We start from the raw sequence: 21,739 nt of genomic DNA on the forward strand, positions 1-21,739 counted from the left end.
TTAACCTTTACTTCACCAGGCGGGACATTGATTACATGCATTTTAAAAGCCCAGTCTGACTTGGACTCATGTAAATGTAGTAACAGCAAAAGGCACTTGAGATGGGGAAATGGTCAAATAGTGCAGACACCTGAACTTTGCCCAGCGTGTCTCTGATGTGCTGCGGCTCTGCAGGGTGGAGGGGGATGGCCAGGGTTCCTTCCGCCTTGTCCAACCAGCCCAGCATGGAGCCCATGTTCTCCTGAAGCTCCGCAGCAGTCGTGCGTGCCTCTGCGGACCTGCAGGAGGACCAGAGACAGAATATGAGCCACTTGTACACACAAAAGTGGAGGTGTGCTTTTGAAGAACATCCCTTCAAAGGTACATTGTGAACTCAAAACTACAAAAATGGTCTTCAAGAGGCCAGAAGTGCAGTTTTTGACTGATGAGGGCTATACAACTCTCTTTTCTGTACCCTGATACTTATTTTTGAGTCTGTGCTCACTGTGCACATTTCTTTTCTCCTCCTGTTGTTCTGTGCAAGTAAATATGAGAATGAAAAAACAGTCTTTGGGGTTTTTTTTATTTCCGGCCCATAGCTCCACCCTTCGGCTGTCATCACTGGCAAATATTTCTGAACAACAACTCTTCCTTACCTTCTCAGTTTTAACCCTCGCTTGTATAAATGTTGCAAACCAAAAATAAACTCAAACTTGCATTATTAGGTTTGTAAATCACCTGCAGCCGCACCCACACACACACACACACACAAACACACACACCTCCTCTTGTGCTCATTGAGCTGCTGGCAGACGTTCGCCCAGCGAGTGTTGACTAATTTGAGCTGTGTTCGGAGCCGCGAGGCATCGTCTGGCGTGCTCAACTGGCTGATGTCCTCTCCTGCAGCGTTCCCTCTGTCAAACACCACTTCTTGGAGCGGGATGGCCTCCGTCAGGTCCTACACACACACACACACACACACACACACACAATATGTGTTACATTTTTTTCAGTCCTAGATTGAGTCTAGTTTCCACATATCTAAACATTTTCACACATGATCTGAGATGAAACTAAACTTGCACATGGCAGTTCGACATCTCTTCATTTGTCCTTTTATTCTGAAAAGGCAAAAACCACTGACGAAGTCCCAAAATTCATAAATGACGCCGTGACCTGGTGACATTAATTAGACAAATCCATTAACTGACAGAGGTCTGTGTGACCTCCCCCCTTCATCCAATTACTGAATTAAAAACAATCCTGCCTTTTATTAATAACAAAACGTCAGCTCCGATTCAAAAATAATAATTCAAATCACTTCATGACACATCAACCAGATGAGACCTTTGTGACATGAAAGAAATCATTATTAGAAATATGTATTTGATCTGTACTGATTTTTTTTTTTTTTTTCCATTTCCAAATTGCGGCATGGAGGGGTGGGATTTATGACCTCTACTAAAACCGGCTTCACTTCTGCAGAGCTCTCTTGGTGGCCATTCTTTACAGCGTCTACAGTCTCGGTTCTCTAGGGGATCAGGACTGGGAGTGTTATGGGTGGCAGCTTTTCAGATGAAGTACCAGATGGTCCTCCATTTCCACACACACACACACACACACACAAAGGTTGGCATTCGAGTGACACTTGGACACGGCATCCCTGCCTGTGCAGGAGGACAGTGAGAGCTGATCACAGCAGCTGAAAAGTGGATTGGGCATGTCTGATGATGCAAACACACACACACACACACACACACACACACACACACACACACACACATAGAAACACACTGAAACTAAAAGTCAACTGTGGAAACAACTCTTTGTGGACTTTTCCACTGTGACAATAATGCTTTACACATTTTTTTAATCTGAATCTTGCTCAGATAAAAGTCTCTTTTTTTGTGCTCACAACAAATTGCTTTTCATCATCCTTCAATTTCGGTTTCGGGCTTGATGTAACATTGAAATGTCAAATTTGATGACATAATATTGTTATATAAGGCCGAGAAGAAAAAAAAAGAAAGTGTTCTGTTTGTGTCGAGGCTGACTGCACTGCTTTTTCTTATATTACTTCAGAGCGTTTATTAATGTTCTTTTTTTTTTTACATCTTTTCAAGGCAAATTGGAGAGTCAGTTTTTATTGATCAAGCAGCTGTTTAATTGTGGTTGGAGGTGAAAAGATTCCGTCATCATGGCAGTTCCATGTTGGTAATTCCACAATAAAGTACTTCAGGGAGGCTTTATGATTTATTAATCTACAAGTTGCTGACTGAGCACTTTCCCTACGCGCTGGCAAACATTTTAAGATTGTGAGGATGTGTGTGTGTGTGTGTGCATGCACGCGTGTGTGTGTGTTTGTGTGTGTGATAAGTGTGAGCTGTCAGTTGTATAAGTTGCTAAAGGATGCTTGACTGTTATATATCGTCTAAAATTGCAACAAAGACACCATGTCCGTTGCATCAAAGGCAGTTTGGGTCTCAGTCTGTGGTTGGTTTCTAGCTCTTTAGAAAACCTTTTCCTCTTGTTTAGAGCCCGGACCAAAGAGGCCGCCCCTTGTTTCAATCATGTTCCACATTGGGAGGTTCAGTTCAGTCATTTCAGATCTTGTTATGCCATAAAAGGATCAAAGTTCTATTGTTCTACGTATTGTTCCATCTCGTTTCATACCTCTGACTATATTTTAGTGGGTTCCGCAAAGAGTAATTTTTTTTTGTGGAACGCTAAAACATCTGTTTGCTGAGAAAAGAAAGATAAAAGTGCTGACAGAAGCAGACTGGACTCGTGGGTCTTGCTCGAGGGCACATCAGCAGCACCAGTGAACATCGGAGCTGAAACATGAGTCATCCACATTTGGAACACATTCAGCAGTTTGCTGGGAACCATCAAGCATGAGTGTGCAAACTTGTATGGTTGTAGAGAAATCCTCTGTGTGTGTGTGTGTGTGTGTGTGTGTGTGTGTGTGTGTGTGTGTGTGTGTTACCCTGAGGTGCTGTCTATGTGCTGCCGGCTCACTCTCGGCCAGCTTCAGGGTGCTCTCAGCATCATCCAGCCACTCGCCCAGTCCCTTCTGATCCGACACAAACGTTTGCCACTTGGCGTTGCAATCTTGCCAACGTCTGGAAGTGCACACACAAACATAGGACATTTATGCGTGTACATTCACGTGCACATCTGTCAGCTTGCCTCCTGTCCTCACTTTAGCCTGTCCTGGTACAGCTTGTTCAGTTTGTCCCAGTTGGTTTTCAGGAGGGCAGCAGTTTCCTGGATCTTCTGGCCCTCCAGAGGTCGAGCACCTGACACCATTTCCTCTCTGCGGCTCAACGCTCCCTCCACTGGATCTCGCAGCTTGTCGATGCTTGCCTTCACCTCCTGCCAGAAAGAGACAAAGAAAATTCTACAAAGTTCAACAATGACATGCCCTGCCTATATCCTTTAGGGCATACAGCAGCAGGAAAATGAGACGGAAGGTGCATTTTAACTAAACAGAACCTTAGCGAGGGGTGGGGGTGGGGGGCGTCCATTTAAGAAGATCAAGAAGTGCTTAATAAACCTTTAAAAAACATAAAATAGCACACACGATTGTCTGTTGGAATGCTGGAATCCTTGCATGTGCTGCTACGTTTTGCAAAGACAAACTGAGAAATAAGATGTACAAGCAGTCGCCCACATTTGCTAAATTTAAAAAAAACATATTGTTTTTGTCGGGGGGCAGCATGGTTAAGAGGTGGAGGGGCCATCTAGCAACTGAAGGGTCGCTGGTTCGATCCTCAACAGATAAGTGGCATAGAAAATGATGGATGGATGGACGGATACTGTTTGGTGTTTAGTAGCTGGAGGCTGAATAACCAGCAGTTGTTAAGTCCAGGGGGTTCAGCACTAATCAGTCTGTGTAGCATGTCCCTATGTGCTGAAGGAAAGATGATTGATTATTTTGCTCAACAGGAATCGTGGAGGAAGAAGAACAAGTAACCTGGCTGTGTTCACAGGAAACAAACCACCGCTGAAGTTCAGAAGTTACTGTTTCACAGCAGCCACTGCGCGGAACTATTCTTAAAATCCATTTTCAAAAAAAGATAGTTGACAAGTTCAACATTATGTTATAATAAAGTAATATGTCTCTTATTTAAAAGCCAGTAGCTCTTTAAATTATCTTATTTTCTGTGACATTCAGACAGACGGGCTGGAGCGGTGCTGACCTTCAGGCAGTTCTCTTGCTGAGGCAGATTATAATACGCTGCAGGCCAGTATTCAGGAGAGTTCAGCTTGAAGTCCGTCTCTGACACTGAACGCAGCAACGCCTGCAGCTCTGTTAGATATTCCTGAACAACCAAACACACACAGACAGACAAAGACAGGCACACGCACACACACACACACACACATCCATGTACATATTCACAAACACCCAGCGTAGAGAGGTAGATCAGTTAATACGTTGACTTCATAAATGAATAAATAAATGTATCAAAGAACATGCTTGCAAACACCTGAGGACAACTTCAGATTTTTTTTAACTGATTAAGAAACCAACCTGGGACTCCCCTTCAAATATTCTCATCCAGAATCATCTTTACAAACATACGCCACAACCAGATGTGCAGTAGACATGCAAAAATCAAAGAGCTAGACTTGGGTTCAAGATCCCCAGATGGTTCCAAAGGATTCTACCACACATCCATGTGAACCTCCTGCTCATACATGACCATATTCAAGGCTCTTGTCTACTGGCCTTTCACTCAAGCTAGAAGAAGGTGGATTTGAGGGCACCTGAACTGGTCATTCTGAATTTCTCCTTTCGACTATGATGCAAAATGTTACAACTCTGCAAAAACAAATGAAATGACTTCTACCAAAGACAGAGAATCTGGGATATTAGCACTCAGGTCGGTTCATTTCACCTGCCGTGGCAAGCGGATTCTGTTTCACCTCGGCACTGAGCTGTTTAACTGAACCAAGATAAAACACACACACACACACTCTTGTATCATGAGCAGCCTTACAGAGAGTAAATCAGTGCAGCTGGAGTTAACAGCTCTGTCTGGAGAACTCACAACATGCCACATGCTTGAAGTTAGGAAACTCACAAACAACCAGTTTTTTAATGATTTAAAAAATAATGGTTAAAATCAAAGCAGCAGGGGCCAGGTTATTCATGTAACCCCCTGCATTTCCCACGATGCAAATGACTGCATCTTCTTCATACCTGGACATTTTAACACAAGATTCTTTTTTTTAATAAATCAATATATTTGCAGCCTACAATTCAGGTTCATTAGCACTAATAATGTAACTCATAACTGGATGGGGGTGATGTGCTCTGTGCACAAGTGAGATGAAAACCAGACTCCTGAATATCCCAGTTTGTCTTGCTAATGCTACCGACTGTTCGCTACAAACAGAGTTCCGTCATACTGGGTTTCAACTGGGTCTCAGCGGTCGTTGTTAGTACCTAACTTTCAAATGGACTCAGCGTTAAGCTGAGCTACTGCTGCTTTCTGCAAGGAGGCAAAGGACTGAATTTCTCAAAATGTGTTACTAGGTTTAAAAAAAAAGAAAAGAAACCACTGGTCTCATTAAGGTTTACTCAAGTATCCTTAATCTGTTGACTCGTTTTTTTTTTATTCTAACAGATGTATCTTGCAGGTGCACACTGGAATTAAAAGCACACTGTAGTTATGCTCTTGTTGAAATTTACGAGGAATATTGATACCGAGGGAAAAGGTGTTCTTTCAAAAGTTATCAAGCGTCCCTTTATGTCACACTTGGCCCTGGTCTCCCCTACTTACTACCCTATGGATGCAGTGTCGGGGGACAAGACCGTTGAACTGATTGCACTTTGTTCCCCATCTCGAAAACACGGATGAACTCAAGAGTGGATTTTTCCCAGGTCTATATTTTAGATCGGTGTCGTTTATGTTTTGGTTGCAGGGGGATAAACCTTTGGACTTGCCCGACCCAATCATAAAACCCAGTGTGACAGCCTCACAAATCTCCTATTTATTGACTGAGAGTGAAAATATTACCTGCTCTGAGTCTGCATACACACATTTACACATGACATTTTTCATTTTCTTTGTTGGATTTGTGATTTTAGTTGACCTGTTGTGTGTATTTGTGAGCAGTGAAGGATGATGATGAGAGGGGGAAGCTCGCGTGTTGGTTGTCTCAGTGGACAGGGAGAGCTGACCGTGAAGAGAACTTATAGGTTTAGTTTCTTTGATGTCTCTATCTAGAACTCCAGAAACCAAACAGAGATCCATTTCCAGCAGGTTGGGGGAGTCTTTAAAGCCCCCTTGTCAGCACCATTTTAGATTTCTGTAGGTTCAAGGTTTGTGTCTATACAGTGCAAAAGGCCTCAGAGAGGAAAGTATAGAAAATGTCTTGTTTCCCCCTCTCTCATGATCTCATCCACTTATCTTTCCTGAGGACAGCTTGGACTGAATACACATCTATACTGTGAGGCTGTGATACATCCATTGTATGAGGAAAGGCTGCAGCATCCTGTCTTCATATGCTGCATGTCCGGCATGCAGTGATTCACTGCTGCTCAGGCACTGAGAGGAGATGACTAAGGCCTCTATTGTCGTGTAGAGAGGAGAGCGGCTCTGCACTAGCGACGTGCCAATGTTCTGTAATATTTGGTGAAGGCAGACAGCGACTGAAAATCTGCCAGCAAGTTTTATTTTCTTTGTTTTTTAGCTCGGATAAGAGAGTTGGATTGCTGGGAATATGGCTGGATGACTATATAGATTACAAAGGACGATCTGCTCAAGCGTTTGCAAACTAACATCTTTTTTTTTCCCCTGTTGTTAGCCACCTTTTAGCTTCAAAGTAGATATACGTGGCTGGTTCTTTCTGCATTCTGGAGTCACAACGAAGTCCTGAAGGAGGAGGGGAAAAAAAAAACTCTCAAAACTCAATATTTTGAGTACTTGAAAGGCAAATAACACTTTTAGGGTGAAGCTTTGCCTACAATGTATTGACAGAATTACAAATGTTTGTTGTGACCCAGGCCCACCTATGCAGTCTACACCGATACACTGATTCACAAAATAGACTCTAGATAAAAACAGTATCTGCTGAGCTCACCTGAAAATTTAGTCGGCTTCTCTTCTATATCATTATCCAACCTATATGGTGTCTATTGGCCAAAAAAAATGACTCAAAAAGCCCCTCTAACCTTGAGTATTTTTGTTTATTCCGAGAGAAATGTAGCAACATATTATACGATGGTTTGAGCCCGATATAATCACTTAATCTGTAGCCATAACAACATTTGTGTGCATTTGGTATTTTCTCTCTGCTTGTGTCAACACTCCTGCAGCTAACAGGGACTGAGTAATTTATTCAAGGACACTTTGGCTTTGTGAATACAATCTCTTAGGCCTCATAACCAAAATAGAACCTTTTAATCACAAGAAGCAGGATAAGAAGGGCATATTTGCTCCAGAAGTATGGATGCTGTAGTTTCAAGTTTAACAAGGCTTGTCGTCTCACAGTTGGAAATTAAGAGCACGCCGCTCCCTTAACAGTTACTGCTCAAGAGTCCTTGAGCAAAGCACTGAAGAGCCTTAACAGCTGGAGTGGAGCAGCTCAGTGCACTGGGTGACTCCCAGGTCTACGCAACACAAGGAGAGGTGCATCACAAGGACAGTCTCTTGCGAAATAAAGACGAAGACAACACTAATTATGTGATTAGGATTCCTCTCAGTAGCCCATTTGTGGACTCCAAGTCTGGAATCTGACAGTTCAGATGTGTATTTTGTCCAAGTTCATGTTGGCACCACATAGTGTCGGTGTGGGTGGTTCATGTGATTGGATGACAGGATACATACATCTTCAGTGATTGGCAGCTCAGGGAACTGCAGGGGTGTGATGTGATTGGTTGGCAGGCGGCGGGGGGGGGGGACGCATGCAGTGAAACAGAGCAACCGATGAGATTCAAACATGTGAGGGTGCTTCACATGAACACAGAAGACACGTAAATGCAGCAAAGAAAAACACAAGAGCAACCCTTTTTGACGTTTCCAAGCAACTAATTGTGACACAGATTAATAGTAACGAAGGCTAAGTAAGGGGCTGCTAATGTTACTGAAAAAGAACTGAAAACTGTGAAGGAGCAGACTTTTGCAGTTGTTTTATAATAAAATAAACAGGGGGCTTTTAAAATGAAACAAAAGTCTAAAGTTCAGGCTTTATGTCCTCTTAAAGGAAAAGCCTGATTAATTTCAATTGACACCAAATCCCATGTGCAGACCCCAACCAACAAATCAACCTATGAACGAGTGTGTATCGTGTGTGCTCCACAAGTACCTGCTAGTACCAAATGTAGATTCCTCCATCCTTCCATACCAAGCCACTAAAATTATTATGGTGCAGCTGTAAAGATTTTTGTCTTCAGTGGGGATTGACAGGTTTGGGGTTGAGGGGCTCAGATTATTACACGATGGACATTGTTGGTTTCGGTCTTCTCATGGGATTGGTCGGCCATTTCACAGCAGTCGATTTGACACGGTACTGCGGATTATTAACGACCGCTGCCTTCAAATGGAACTTGTGTTTACGACATGAGAAGTTGTGGATGAATTTCCTAGTACGAGGCGGTGAATACCTCCAGAGGTTAGTCCATAAACACCCTATTTGAGGGCCAGCTGTGTTCCATTTAGGTGTGCCAAGCCATTGGTACCGTGAATGCGGGCCCAGCGGTTGTGACACACAAAATAGAACTGGACCATGATTGCACCTGCAGGTCAAAATGTCTGCTGTGAAAAAGGCCAATCCAAAGTATGAAGAAATATCTATATATCTCATGCCTTTATCTTTCATTTCTAAGAAATTAAAAATGATTGTTGCTAAAGAAAAAAAACGAAACAAAAAAAACAAAACGAAGAGTGTCTACTCAAATTTCAGAGTAAATGGATAGCTTGACATTTTGGGAAATGGACTTCTTTGTATTCTCACAAAGAATTACACGAGAGGATTACCGGAAGCTAACAAATGTGTTGCTAACTTGCACAATCCTGGTGGGTTTGTTTGCAGTAAAGTTCAGGACAGATCATTTCATTCTGTACTATGGTAACCAGCTACTGGCGGCAATGTTAGCTTACAAAACTGAATGTTAACACTGTGGTCTAACTCCTGACACAAAACAAACCAGTCTATCAAATGGTCACTTGATTCTTTTCATTGACCAGATCCTGAGTATTTATGTTAGGCTGGTCTACATTTGTTTCTTGTTGTTTTCTAACGCTACTAAATGAATGATCCGATTTATAATCCACTGAATAAAACAATGTCAAGCTGACTGCAGCTTGCATTTGACAGTGTTCATTTCAAAAAGTATTATTCAAGCTATTCAAGTGGGTGTGAATGAAGGTTTTGCCAATAGCGAGAGCCTCGTACATAGTTGCAGTATTAGTGAAATGTTTAGTTAGTATAGTATTAGTACTGGAAAGAGAAGTTGTGCCTACTGAAACTCACACATTGTCTTTTGAAGGGTATGAACTTGCCCTCCACCTCAACCCAGCGCGTGTTGAGCTGGAGTTGGCGGGGCTCCACTAGATTGGCGGCTCCAGCTGCTGAGAGCTGATTGGCTAAGCCCTGCACCTCCTTAAGCTCCTCCTTCTTCTTGTCGAACTCTGAGCCAATTTCCTATTGGATGAAATCAACCATCAGGACATCACTGTCTATTGTCTGGGCCCGTGACGAAGCACAAAGAGAGAGATGTGTGGATGTGCTTGTATAAAACACACTTACAACACACACAAGGGACAATTAATACATACGAAAATAAAGAAACACAATTGCTGACCCACTATAGAGACTCCAACAAAGACACAACACATTAATAAAGGAATAAGAGATGTTTGTCAGTGTGAACAAACACAAGGACTTCAGATGATACTGTATTATAATCCACATCAAAAAAGAGCCTGGTGCTATAATTAGGAGGCGCACACTGTCTTGACACTTTATTAACATTAAGAATGAGTACAATCACTGTAGTGTGTGAAGGGGGGAGGTGAAAAGAAGCAGAGAACTGAGTGGAGAGACAGAACAGACGGACAGACAGACAGACAGAGAGGCAGTGTGGAATCTCAGTTGCAGCAATGACAGGTGAGTCTGAGAGGTGCGCATGAGATGTCCGCTTAGCGAAATGTCATAGTGATCATCTGAAAGTGAAAAACATACATATAGAGTCAGGATGGGAGGATGGGGGGATGGGGGTGTGAAAAACAGGTGAGTCAAGGGTTTCTCAGTCAAACCTTTTTCCAAATCAGCATACTGTAGCATTTTCAAAACCGCAGTAAAATTTCATATGGATACGTTGAGGAAAAGGACAAAATCCGACCGGCAGCATTGCCGTCGCCTTGTGATATTATTAATTAAAGACGTGGTTTCAGTCTTAACTGTAAACGGCTGGATATCTAACTATCTAAAACAGCTGTGCAAAGGGATTTAAAATCAGTCAAATTCAAGGGTCCTCATTTATGAATAAAGGTACCCAGCTGACCAGCCATGCTAGATAATGGTATTTGGTTGGCCGCAGGTTTAGATGACCAAAATTTAACATGAGGACTTCCACAGTAATGCTAAATTTAAGGCAGAACACTAACATTTTTGTTGATTTTAAGTCCAGTGTTACATGTTTAACTTGACTTACATTTCCAGAGTATTGATAATAGTCAGATGTTTATGTTTGGATTAAAAGAAGGACTACAGTGAGTGTTCAACACCACGATACATTCTCATACTGGAGCCTCTGCAGGGCACGAATATCCTTTTTAAATACTGGTAGATGTGGGGAGGATCCTCTACCTGTCAGAAGAACATTGTAAAAGCCTTGACATCAACCCGAACAAAGGAGAAAAGGAAGCACAAGAAACAAATGAAACGTTCCCATTGTTATCAAGGGAATATGAGGTGAAAAAAAGACTCAGGACAAAGAAAGTGAGTGACGGATGGAGATGAAGAGATTTACAATGAAGTTGGACTCAGATCAAAAACACAGGTCGCATTCAAAGCTGAAAATAAGAAAAGACAAAGAAATGACGGTTTTATAATGTGAATGCGTGTGTGTGAGTGTGTGTGTGTGTGTGTGCTGTGTGTGTGCGTGCATGCGTCCGTGTGTGTGTGTGTGTGCGTTGTCACCTTGACCCGCTCTCCCTCAGGGGGGTCAGGCAGTTGGTCTACGCTGCGTTGGATGTCATCCAGCCAGGCCATCAGGTCATGTGACCTCCTCCTGTACTGGTACCACTGAGGAGCGATGGCTAACGCCTTCCTATTCCTCAGCAGGCGCAGGTCCTAGATACACACATACACAAACACACACACCAGACCTCAGTGACATGTCATGAAATGTATCTGATGAGAGGCTCTTCAGACAGCTAGTGCTGAACAGTTGCCAGGCAACCAGAGGAGTGTTATTGTTCCTGACACATATGACCTTCCATAAAATGTTTATTTATACATTTTATACTTTGTACAGATAAACAAACAAGTCATGTGTTCATTAGTGCGATTGAAAATGAAGGGTGGCAAATCTTCTAGTAAACCAATCTAATCGTCCTCTAACATGTTGTCTTTAAGAACAAAAAGTGGAATGTCTCCTTGCTCTCTTTCTTAGTTCTGTGTGTGTGTGTGTGTGTGTGTGTGTGTGTGTTTCCATGTTACCTTGACAGCATTGTATTTGCTGTTGAGCTGGTTGTTTTTCACTCTGATCTGTTCTCGCTTGTCCTGGTCCGGAACTCTCTTCTGCAGATTCTCTCCTTTCACCAGTAACTCCTTCACTGCAACTTCCTCACAGTCCTACACACACACACACACAAACACACACACACACACACACACACACACATTTAGAGGTGCAAGGATATGACAGAGGGCCAAGAAAGTGGAGTTTATCCTTGTGTATTTGTTTGTGCGTGCATGTGTGTGTGCGTGCGTGTGTGTGTGTTGATGAAACCTTGTCCTCCTGGAAGTCCTCCTCCTTGAGGTTTTCCCCTTGTTTGACTTCTTCCTCCAGGAGCTCCAGCCAGATCTGTGCTTCACTGTGGTACTGCTCTAGCTCCTTGGGTGTCGCTGCAGTCTGTCTCACACACACACACACACACACACACACACACACACACACACACACACACACACACACACACGTCCACATGCACATAGAGAGATAATTAAGAACCTAAGGAAATATATTCAGCCAGAGTCTGGAGCAGATATAGTGCGTTTGACATTCATTTATTGTGAGAGTTTGATGTCTGCTAAGTGAGCGTTTCGAGTAAATACAGAAAAAGTGTAAGGTTGATTTTGTGAGACTTCGTAGGTAATTTTGGGAGAGTTTGAAATAAATACAGCAACTTTCTAGGGAGTAGATTCTTGCATAAAATGAAGTCTGTTTCCTAGCTGCATCAAACTGTGGGTGTGTGTTCGGACTCTGTTGCCCACCAGCCCAGAGGTGATGCGCTGCGCGATGGTGTCAAATCTCTGGTTGAGCTGCTCCACCTTGGGTCCCACCTGAGCCTGGCAGTTCTCCCCCCTGGTGGTCATGAGCTCCTGGGCTAAAGCTCTCACTTCCTCCATCTTACCCTTGGTGAGCTCCAGCTCAGCACGCAGAACCTTCACCCACACAAGAAACATTACTTTTAAAGCAAGACAAACAACAACAGACTAAACACTTCCTATTGATAGTTAGAAGCTGGATGGATAAGTGGTGTCCATGGAAACCTTTTTTTTGGCTAAATACCTGAATGTCGCTTTTAAACACCCTTTAATTACATACGACAAAAAATGTTTGTGATAATATGACATCCAATTATTCCCTAAGAGTTTTAATTATTACGATTTCAAGTTGTTTTTTTGGGGGGGCTACAAAGTTCACATGGAACCTTTATTGTACATTTGATACCATTTAATTAAATCGCACTGAAATAATAAAATATTTCACTTTGAAAACCATCCGGCTGAGCTTATGTTTTATCTAATTATCCCCTTGATAATGATCATTTCAAGGTTTGTTTTTCTTTTTGAATCAAAAATTCACTTGGGAAATTTCCTTTGAATATAATTCTGTTTCATTAAATGCCAGTTAAATTTTCTGATTAAATACTTGGAAAATGTTTGTATAAATGTCCTACCAATGCAATACAGCAATAACAATGTAATTAAAAATAACTTAATCCAGGGCAATCAAGTTAAAATGTTCTATGAATCTGAGATTTGAGTCCATCAAGGTAGACTGCTACTATTAGGTAATCATATTTAAAGCCAGACAATTATCTACATTTTCAATTAATGCTTGTGTTTTAGATGAAAATAAACTCTCCCTTGATCTAACCTAAAGACAGACACATGAATTTGTGAATAAAATTACCATAAATACAGTACATCAGACAAACTGTACTACAACACTACTACCTTAAACACGGCGTCATCGGGTCCCTTGCTGTCCATCTCATCCATCTTTTTATCCGCTCCGTCGATCCATCCGTTCACTTCCTTTATCTGTCCATCCAACTTCTGCATCTGCTGCTGGTAGTCCTGAAGAGACGGACACAGAGAATGAGCTCATTTTTTTTAGGCTGCAAAAAGTGACACTGATGTGTTATTTTTAGAATGCTAGGTTTAATTTTAGCAGCGCTACTTTTATCAAATGAATGGGGATATAGTTTTAAATGAGCTTTTATTTTCTAGTTCCATCCTTCTCCTCACCAGCAGCAGATTGAGCCATTCCTCTGCTCTAGATGTGACTGCAATCCAGTTGCAGTGCAGCAGGCTGACTTTATCATCCACCAGACCCCCGTGGCCCCGCAGGACGGCCTTGAGGGCCTCAGCCAGGTCCACCACGGCCTGCAGCTGTGGCTGACGCCTCTCTGTCTCTGCATGAATGGACTGGGAAGGAAACCAATTTGTTAGCAGATGGAGAAAATAGCTGTTCATACAGCTAATGTAGTGAAATAATTCCTCCCATGATGAGGTAGCCCAGTGCTGTTAAGAGGGGTAAAAAAGAACTTAACGACTTTAAATGTTGTAGCAACTAAAGAGGAGTTTACTGTATGGAACACTCCACTGCCTTGAATAAGATACTTTTTAGGAATTATTTGGGATAACATAGGCACACAACTCTTCAAGTTACATAAAATCGCGTAGGCATTGTAGTTCTGAGACACTTAAATGTGGAAATGTTACATTCTTTTAATTGTTAAAGTAACTGTAATCACTATTTGGGGCTATAATAGGGCTCGTGAACCTGAGAATCAGCCAGATGTTGAGAGATAAAAGAGAATTAATTTGTATTTATATTCACCAGGTGGATAAAAGCTTGTTATCGACTGAATGATGAGGCTGCTCTGGAACTACTGCATGTAGTCCAGCAACTGTTTACAAAAAAAAAGGTTCAACTTATCCTAAAAGCTATTGAAAAAGCTAACACAGTGTTTCACTTGTTTCCTTTGCCTTCAAAGGCTTTGAATACCACTTCTACAAGTATATTCTTGTAAGCGTCTTCTAACATAATGTGTGTCTGTATATGTGTTGTACCTGTGCCCACGCCACCTCAGCTTCCAGGTCACTGGGCATACCGTCCACGGCAGAACGCCTTGTCAGCTCAGCGTCGGTGGCAGCGAGCCACTCGGTCAGACCATTCAGCTCCTTACGAAGCTTCCTGGACAACTTCAGACTCTTCTCCAGCTCGAGTTTACTCTCTGTAATCTGCACATACACATTACATGATCAGATGTACTTGTATGTTTGTGTAACTGTTATTTGTGTGCATCCTCACCTGTGCTCCCAGCTGGTTGTAAAGCAGTTTCAGGGCCGTCACACGGTCGTCCAGCTCTTTAGGCTGCTCAGTCTGCTGCCTCTGAACAATCTGCCTGCCTGTTTTTATCACCGTCTCCACCTCCCCTTTGACTTCACTCAGCACCTTGTACAACTTCTAATGGATAGAAACAGACAGCAGGGGGGTTTAAATCCAATCTATCCAGCGATTTATCAGTCCAAGTGCCGCTGGGAGACAGCCACCCACCATGCATTGCTCCAGCTGGGACTGCACCACGTCCTGCTCCACACTACGGATGTCCAGCACCCCCACCTGGCTTTTGACCCCAGCCAGAACACGTTCACACTCGGCCAGCCGCGAGTCAAAGTTGGCCGGCTTCTGGAAGAGCCGGAACTTTGTCCACACGTCTGCCAGCATTTTCTGGAAAAAAGACGGACACACCCAACTCAGTTTGTGCTGTACTCCTTCCGCGTTTGAGAGTGTGCAGGTAAGATTGTACACCTGGGTGAGGTCGATCTGTCCCATGACCCCCTGGGATGGTTCCTTCTCCTGGTTCTTCTTCCTCATCTCTTCCAGGGTGGCCTCATGCCCACTTAGCTCAGACTGGATTTTCTATTACACACACACACACAAACACACACACACACACACACACACACACAAACACAAAAAAGCCAGAATGTGTGACTTTCTTAAACCTAAAATTAATTAAAATATACATTTAATATCATGAAATACAGGTCAATAAAGCCAATGGTTTGCTAGTGTACCTCCATCTCCTGACCACAAGGGAGCAGCAGACATTAAGGAGAGCAGATTTAACAGTTTAACAGCACACATGCTTGTGCACACACGCACGCGCGCACACACACACACACACACACACACACACACACACACGCTGTTGGTCTCTGTCACCCCCCTCTCTTTTTAAATACTGAGTACCCTGTAATCACAGTTGCAGATGCTCACCCACAGCACTCTAATCCAATCATTCTTTCATTCTCCTGTTTGTGTGTGTGAATGAGAGAGAGAGAGAGAGAGAGAGAGAGAGAGAGAGAGAGAGAAATAGAGAGAGGGAAATATCATCCTCTGCACCAGTGGTCAGCGTCTAATCTCTCTATCCATTACCTCCACACACAAACACACACACACTTTCTCTATCACTCATGCCATCATCACAGGCTATTATTTCCTCATCTATTGTTTGATTTGTCTGGAGGATGTGTGTGTATGTGTATGTGTGCTTGCGTGCGCTTGTGTGTGTGAGTGTGTGTGTGTCACAGTCTAAGAAATGAGTGTGTGTGTGTGTGTGTGTGTGTGTTTGCATGTGTTCCTGTTGGCCATTTCACAAGCAGCAGCTCCAGGTTTAATTAGGAGAAAGAAAAAGAGCATCAGCCACTCTCATTTGGCACACGCACATGCGCAGGCACACATAATGTCACATATCTTGGTACAAAATGTATTGCACTTTGTTTACATTAAAACCCCATTGTGGTACATTTCAATCCTACAGGAAAACCACTCTTGTACTTTAATGGCAATATGCAATGTACATATTTTAACTATGTACACATCCCAAAAGCTTTTCTAAACAGACTTATATTTCCATTGATGGTAATTTTGTTTTGACACTGAAGCGATGCAGCTTCCTCATGAGGAACCCATGTCGGTGTGATCTAATTCTCCATCACTGTATATTAATTTAAAGGATTGAGTCTATTTAAGGTTGAACACTGCTGCTGCTGGTTAGAATGATTTTAGAAAAGACAAATGTTAAACATTGTTGGTGCTTGTTTAGGCTGAGGAATGTCTGCCCAGGTTGAAGGGCATCAGAAATCTTGTTGAGACATGAGATACTGGAGAAGAACCACTGGAAAGAAAGAGACTCTTGGAAAAAAGGCACTATTTTGGACTGTCACAAATGTGAATACCTGAGCTTCCTGTGGTATCTGCTGGGCGTCGATGTGGTCGGCCAGATAGGCAGTAAGGTGGCGGTCGGTGCTGGCCAGGGAATCCTGGATCTGCCTCAGAGTCTTGTCATTCTCCTGAGCCCACTGGACGCTCTTCTGCAGCTCCTTTTTTCGGAGCAGCGCCTGAGAAAGCAGGAATCACACGACATCACACACAGCTGGACACATTAAGCAGCCTATAAATACAGGAATCAGCATGTGGGTAATCAATCAGTGCATGGATTCTAGTGCTCATGGAAAAGAGCGGCTCTAGAGACGATGTTGATAGGACACACATGAGACTAAGATTGGATGCTTTTTGAAATAATCCTTGGAGTTGTTGGATAGTTCATTCAAATATTTATACCTGCTGATTTGTTTACTGCTATTTTTGCTATCGGTGTATAACAGGATGAGGCAGAATTTTATTACAACTTGCACAATTGTGCATTGCTGAAAACTGACAAAAAACATGACTTGAAAGCGAAACTGGCAGAATTAAAATAACTTACTTGACTCCATTGGGACACATAATAATGTGCTCTCACACACAGTTTTTACAAGAGATCGTAAGGTATAAACTTTCACCCAACTAGTTCCAAGTTGAAAACTGCAAGACAAGTAATTTCCAATCTCAACGTCGCACAAGGCAATTCATAAAATAACTGTTTTGAAAAGGGAAATTCAGCAGAATTAGCAAGCTAACTTGGTCATCATTGGTCATTTTTCATCTCCATTATTTTCTCGCAGGAATGGACACTGGAACTACATTTGCATATTTGTTATTCCTATCACTTTTTTGCAGGATAATATACATTCAGGCATACTGTATCACTTTGTTCTACCACTGTCTGGCTAGAAAATTCCAGAACGGTTCCGGAAAACAGGAAAAGAGCTGTGTCTAAGGCTCATGGATAGGCTGGAGGAAAAGAAAAAAAGAAAAAAAAAGCTAAACATTTGAGGACTGGATACTTAAAAGAGACCGATTCTATCTGAAGTACCAAGAACAACACAAGCACAAATACAAAACTGAACTGTACACCCCCATCCCCTCCCCCCGTCTGCCTGTACCCTCTTGAAGGACGGACTTCGAGGTTTCTGCTTCATGGCGTCTCCGTGCGACCTTCCACGTAAAAACCTCCCCCAAAACAAAACAAAAAAGCCACCGTTGTTGTCACGAACAACACTGCTAACTGCTAGTATTCGGATGTCAATGAAGTACTGCTCCTTCTGCCTTGGTGATCGACGGACAGATTAAGTCGCCTTGGCGTCAGCTAAGCAAAATTACATCATAAACCTGTGAGAGTTCATGTGTGTGTTTCCAGACAGTGAGTGAGAGTGTATATGTGATTACAGGAGAGCATGCTAATCTCATACAGACGGATAATGACTCTAAGTATAGCCCTGAGCCTCCACTTGTGTCTCACACACTCTCACACTGACGCTACTGGTGGATGTACCTCTGGGTTTTTTGTCCTTTTCTCTCCTTCATGTCTTGGTTTATAATGTATGAAATAAAAACTTGAGTAGAATTAAATATTTAGACAAACATTGATAACAACCCTCCCAGTGGCGATGTACTTCATTTCCATGGCAATTGTGGGCTCATGAATACATATTCTCATTAAACACTCAGTTTACCCTTATTACTTATTTCTCACACATTCGCACACAGACACACAGTCACGAGTGCAGCGATTGCGAACAAGAGAGATAAAGGATTGCTGTTTGCTTAAGTGCCTGGTGTTGGAAATGCCGCTGGCAAAACGAGAGCAGCGTTCCCGCCGCCACACTTCCCCTTATTGGTTTTCAGCAGTTATAAGAAGTCAAAATTAAAATGGAAAACACGCCTCTTTGATCTGAAGAACTGCAGAAGGAGATGTGAAACAACTTTTTTCCCCTTTTTTTTTTTCTTTGTGCATGCACGCGCCGGATTTATCTCCACACGAGTTTTAAAGTGGGACATTGATATAATGGGATTATATACTTATTCTACTGTCTTGGCATTTACTTGGACCCCTGCACTCCTTAGAAGTTGGCTCCATCTGATGCTGGGATGTGTTGACATTAAGCTAAGTGGGAAAGAGATAAGAAAAAGCTTTTCTTGATGTCCAACTTTAATGACATTTGCAGTTTTGTTTTACTAGTGATGTAAATGCAGTCAAATCAAAGAGCCAGAAGGTGTCTCTGAAGACACTGTAACATCTACTTACCGAAATCAGTATTTTGTACATGTGGTAAAAATGTACATATAATATGTATTTCACATACAAAAACCGCAATTGCGAAAACCTCACATGCACATGTTCCTTGAACTGACATGAATTACATGATAAAGACTGCGATAAACAATGTTTTTGCAGCACTGGGATGCATGCGAAATAAATTTGTCAAAAATTGTGAAAATTTAAAAAATAAAATTGCTCATAATGTGGAAATTGTTAGGTATCAACTTGCTTAAATTGGCAGCAACCGCAATTAAATTAAAAGGAAGTGGGCTAAATTATTTCAGATGCCCTAATAGACGCTCAGAGCAAAATTTGGTGCCAATAACTTGATAAACAGCACTTTAATATTAAATTGCTCAATTTTAAAATCCTATTTTTGCTCCAAGGCTGAAAATCAGACAGATTAAACTTTGGTAATTTATGGATCCCCATGATAAAAAGTTATTAAAACCATATCAGCCATGCAAACAAATTAGAGACCCCGATGATGATTTATTGTTTTTCATCGAACCGTGTTGGCCTGGCAGAGTTGTGAGGCTTGTACGGTAGCTCTTTGTGTATCTACTCTGTGTACAACTTCACGACACGACATTCTTGCTATCTAGGATGTGAAAACTTTACAGCTCAATATCTCTCACACATTCACACACGGAACCAAATAATTCTGATGCCACAAATGTTTACGTTTCATTGCCGGTCCCCAGGAAGGTTGAAAATGACCATCTGTAAAACTGGCTGGAGATTTCACAGCTCCTTCTTTCCAACTGTGATCAAGTTCGAACAGAAAGGACAGTCCCCTCCGGTCAGAAAGAGGGAAAACGCTAATTCAATCATTTGGTAGCCGAGTGCTTTTGCTCCTCCATCTGTCTTTGTCGAGATACTCACAAACGCCCGCATCCCCTCTCTGAGCTCTGTGTCGCCTTCATAGATGACAAACAAGCACGGCTCAGAACTGCCTGGTCTCACCTCACATGCATACATGTTGACATACACACACGAACAAAGGACACAAGCTTCTATAACACACACTAACACATGCACACACACACACAGACTCGCAGACAGGACAAGCAATGACTCTTCTTCCCAAAAGATACAAAAAGTCTGTAATAAAAGAATGTGCCGCGCACACACACACACACTGTCTCTGATGGGTTGACAAACAAAGGGAAGCTTATCAGGCTGCAAGGAGAACATTAATCTGGTGCTATTGTGAGGGTGGATCAACCCAGCGGGCAATAAGTGTGTGTCTGCTGTGTGTGTGTGGGTGAAAGTGTGTCTAATCTGTCATTGAGCATCACCACGAGAGGCTGAGGATGTATTGCTGCCATTGATGATGGCTGCAAGGAAGGGAAAGGAGACATGAGGATGGGAAGAGAAGGAGAAAGAGGAGAATTAGGAAGAGGCAGAAGATTGCCAAGGGGAGGGATGGTGAGAAAGAGAAGGGGAAGAGGAGGAGGAGAGGGGGAGATGAAGAACTGGGAACTTTTCCTGTCGTCTGCTCCTCCCATCCTCATTCAACTTTGTGATTCTTATTGATTAATTTGATTGTAAGCAGTTAATGGATGTGGCCAATCCCTGAATACCCCTTCATGCTCCTCTTAAATCCTGTACTTTTAACATGGAGTCTGTTTTTGATGCCTTTGTAGGCTCATCTGACATTAATCATCCATCCATTTGCTACAGCTGGAGCCTATCCCAGCTGCCTTCGGGCGAGAGGCAGGGTTCCCCCTGGATGGGTCACCAGGCCCAACACATACAGTATAGACGGACAACCATTCACACTCACAGCCTATGGTCAATTTCGGGCGTGTTTCCACTGGCTACTTCGGCTCTGGTCAGGTGGGGTCGGGTCGGTACGAGTACGTTTCCAGCAGCACTGGGTACCACGTCAACGTGGATGGACTCACCGGCCAAGAGTTCCTCGACATAATTCGTGTGCGACACAACAACAACGGATGACATGGAGGCAGTGTTGTGCCTGTTGCTCGGTCGGTGGTTTTTGCTTAAACTAAAAATGAGGGATGTCAGACAGGCAAGGCTTCAAGGGGCAAAACAGAACAGCCAAGAAAAGTATAAAAGACTTGGCCAAGCGATGACCAGTATTCTGCTGAGGCCAAGATGACACAAAGTAGACAACATAAGCGGTTAAGTTACCCAATCAGCACCCGCTATGTGTTTACTTCACATTTTAGTCCCCGCTGCCCTATGGACCAGGGACCAAAATGGTAACGGTTCGTACTGTGTTGAGGCTTTCTGTGAGGTGACAGTGCCAACCACTGCACCACCGTGGCGCCCCTGACATCAGTTTGTTAAGTCCATTTATTTACAAGTATGTGAACTCGCGTGAACTCTATGAATACAACCTGCATGTTGGATTCAATTTTTGTAAAACTCAAATAAAAAATTCACAACAGTAAAACACAAGAGAAGCTATTTCCTGACTTACCCTGGCCATGAGTTCATCCCATCGTGTGTTGAAGGCATCTAGTTTTTGCTGGATCAGTTCATCCAAAACCCCTCCGTCCATCAGAGTCTGGGCCAGCTCCCGTATCTGGTTCCGGTTGTCCTCTGGGTGGTGCAAAAGAACCTCCAGGCCCTGCACGCACACAAAATAATAATAGGTAGTCCTTCTAGCTGAAGAGTGAATGTAAGACAACATGACATTAATCACTGGTGCTTCCTCAATTTATGATCAGAATCTTTCTCCTACTTTCCATATTTTAACATAAATCTCAGGCTCTTTTTATTTGGCAGGAGTGAAAATTACTTGAGCGTTTGTTATGTTGTGT

At 42.7% G+C, this 21,739-nt stretch overlaps 1 protein-coding gene across 4 annotated transcripts in view; it reads right to left on the reverse strand.

Annotated features, from left to right (window-relative positions):
* dmd (dystrophin) overlaps positions 1-21,739 on the reverse strand; it is a 225,378-nt gene that overhangs the window by 61,903 nt on the left and 141,736 nt on the right. For 2 of the 4 annotated variants that reach the window (XM_086200177.1, XM_086200186.1), the window contains 19 exons: positions 21,397-21,546; positions 16,702-16,863; positions 15,269-15,379; positions 15,014-15,187; positions 14,768-14,923; positions 14,527-14,697; positions 13,699-13,878; positions 13,405-13,527; positions 12,436-12,606; positions 11,951-12,073; positions 11,659-11,793; positions 11,137-11,289; positions 9,466-9,636; positions 7,821-7,847; positions 4,182-4,304; positions 3,182-3,354; positions 2,966-3,101; positions 762-937; positions 131-278 (listed from right to left, as the gene is read on the reverse strand). In XM_086200177.1, coding sequence (XP_086056303.1) covers positions 131-278; positions 762-937; positions 2,966-3,101; positions 3,182-3,354; positions 4,182-4,304; positions 7,821-7,847; positions 9,466-9,636; positions 11,137-11,289; positions 11,659-11,793; positions 11,951-12,073; positions 12,436-12,606; positions 13,405-13,527; positions 13,699-13,878; positions 14,527-14,697; positions 14,768-14,923; positions 15,014-15,187; positions 15,269-15,379; positions 16,702-16,863; positions 21,397-21,546 — 2,763 coding nt within the window. The remainder of the gene's footprint in view (positions 1-130; positions 279-761; positions 938-2,965; positions 3,102-3,181; positions 3,355-4,181; positions 4,305-7,820; positions 7,848-9,465; positions 9,637-11,136; positions 11,290-11,658; positions 11,794-11,950; positions 12,074-12,435; positions 12,607-13,404; positions 13,528-13,698; positions 13,879-14,526; positions 14,698-14,767; positions 14,924-15,013; positions 15,188-15,268; positions 15,380-16,701; positions 16,864-21,396; positions 21,547-21,739) is intronic. The other 2 variants (XM_086200196.1, XM_086200202.1) reach the window with 1 other exon arrangement.

The sequence above is a fragment of the Aulostomus chinensis genome, chromosome 1 (genome assembly GCF_037954235.1).
Source record: "Aulostomus chinensis isolate RoL2024-O1b breed Wild chromosome 1, RoL_Achi_v1.0, whole genome shotgun sequence".
NCBI lineage: Eukaryota > Metazoa > Chordata > Actinopteri > Syngnathiformes > Aulostomidae > Aulostomus > Aulostomus chinensis.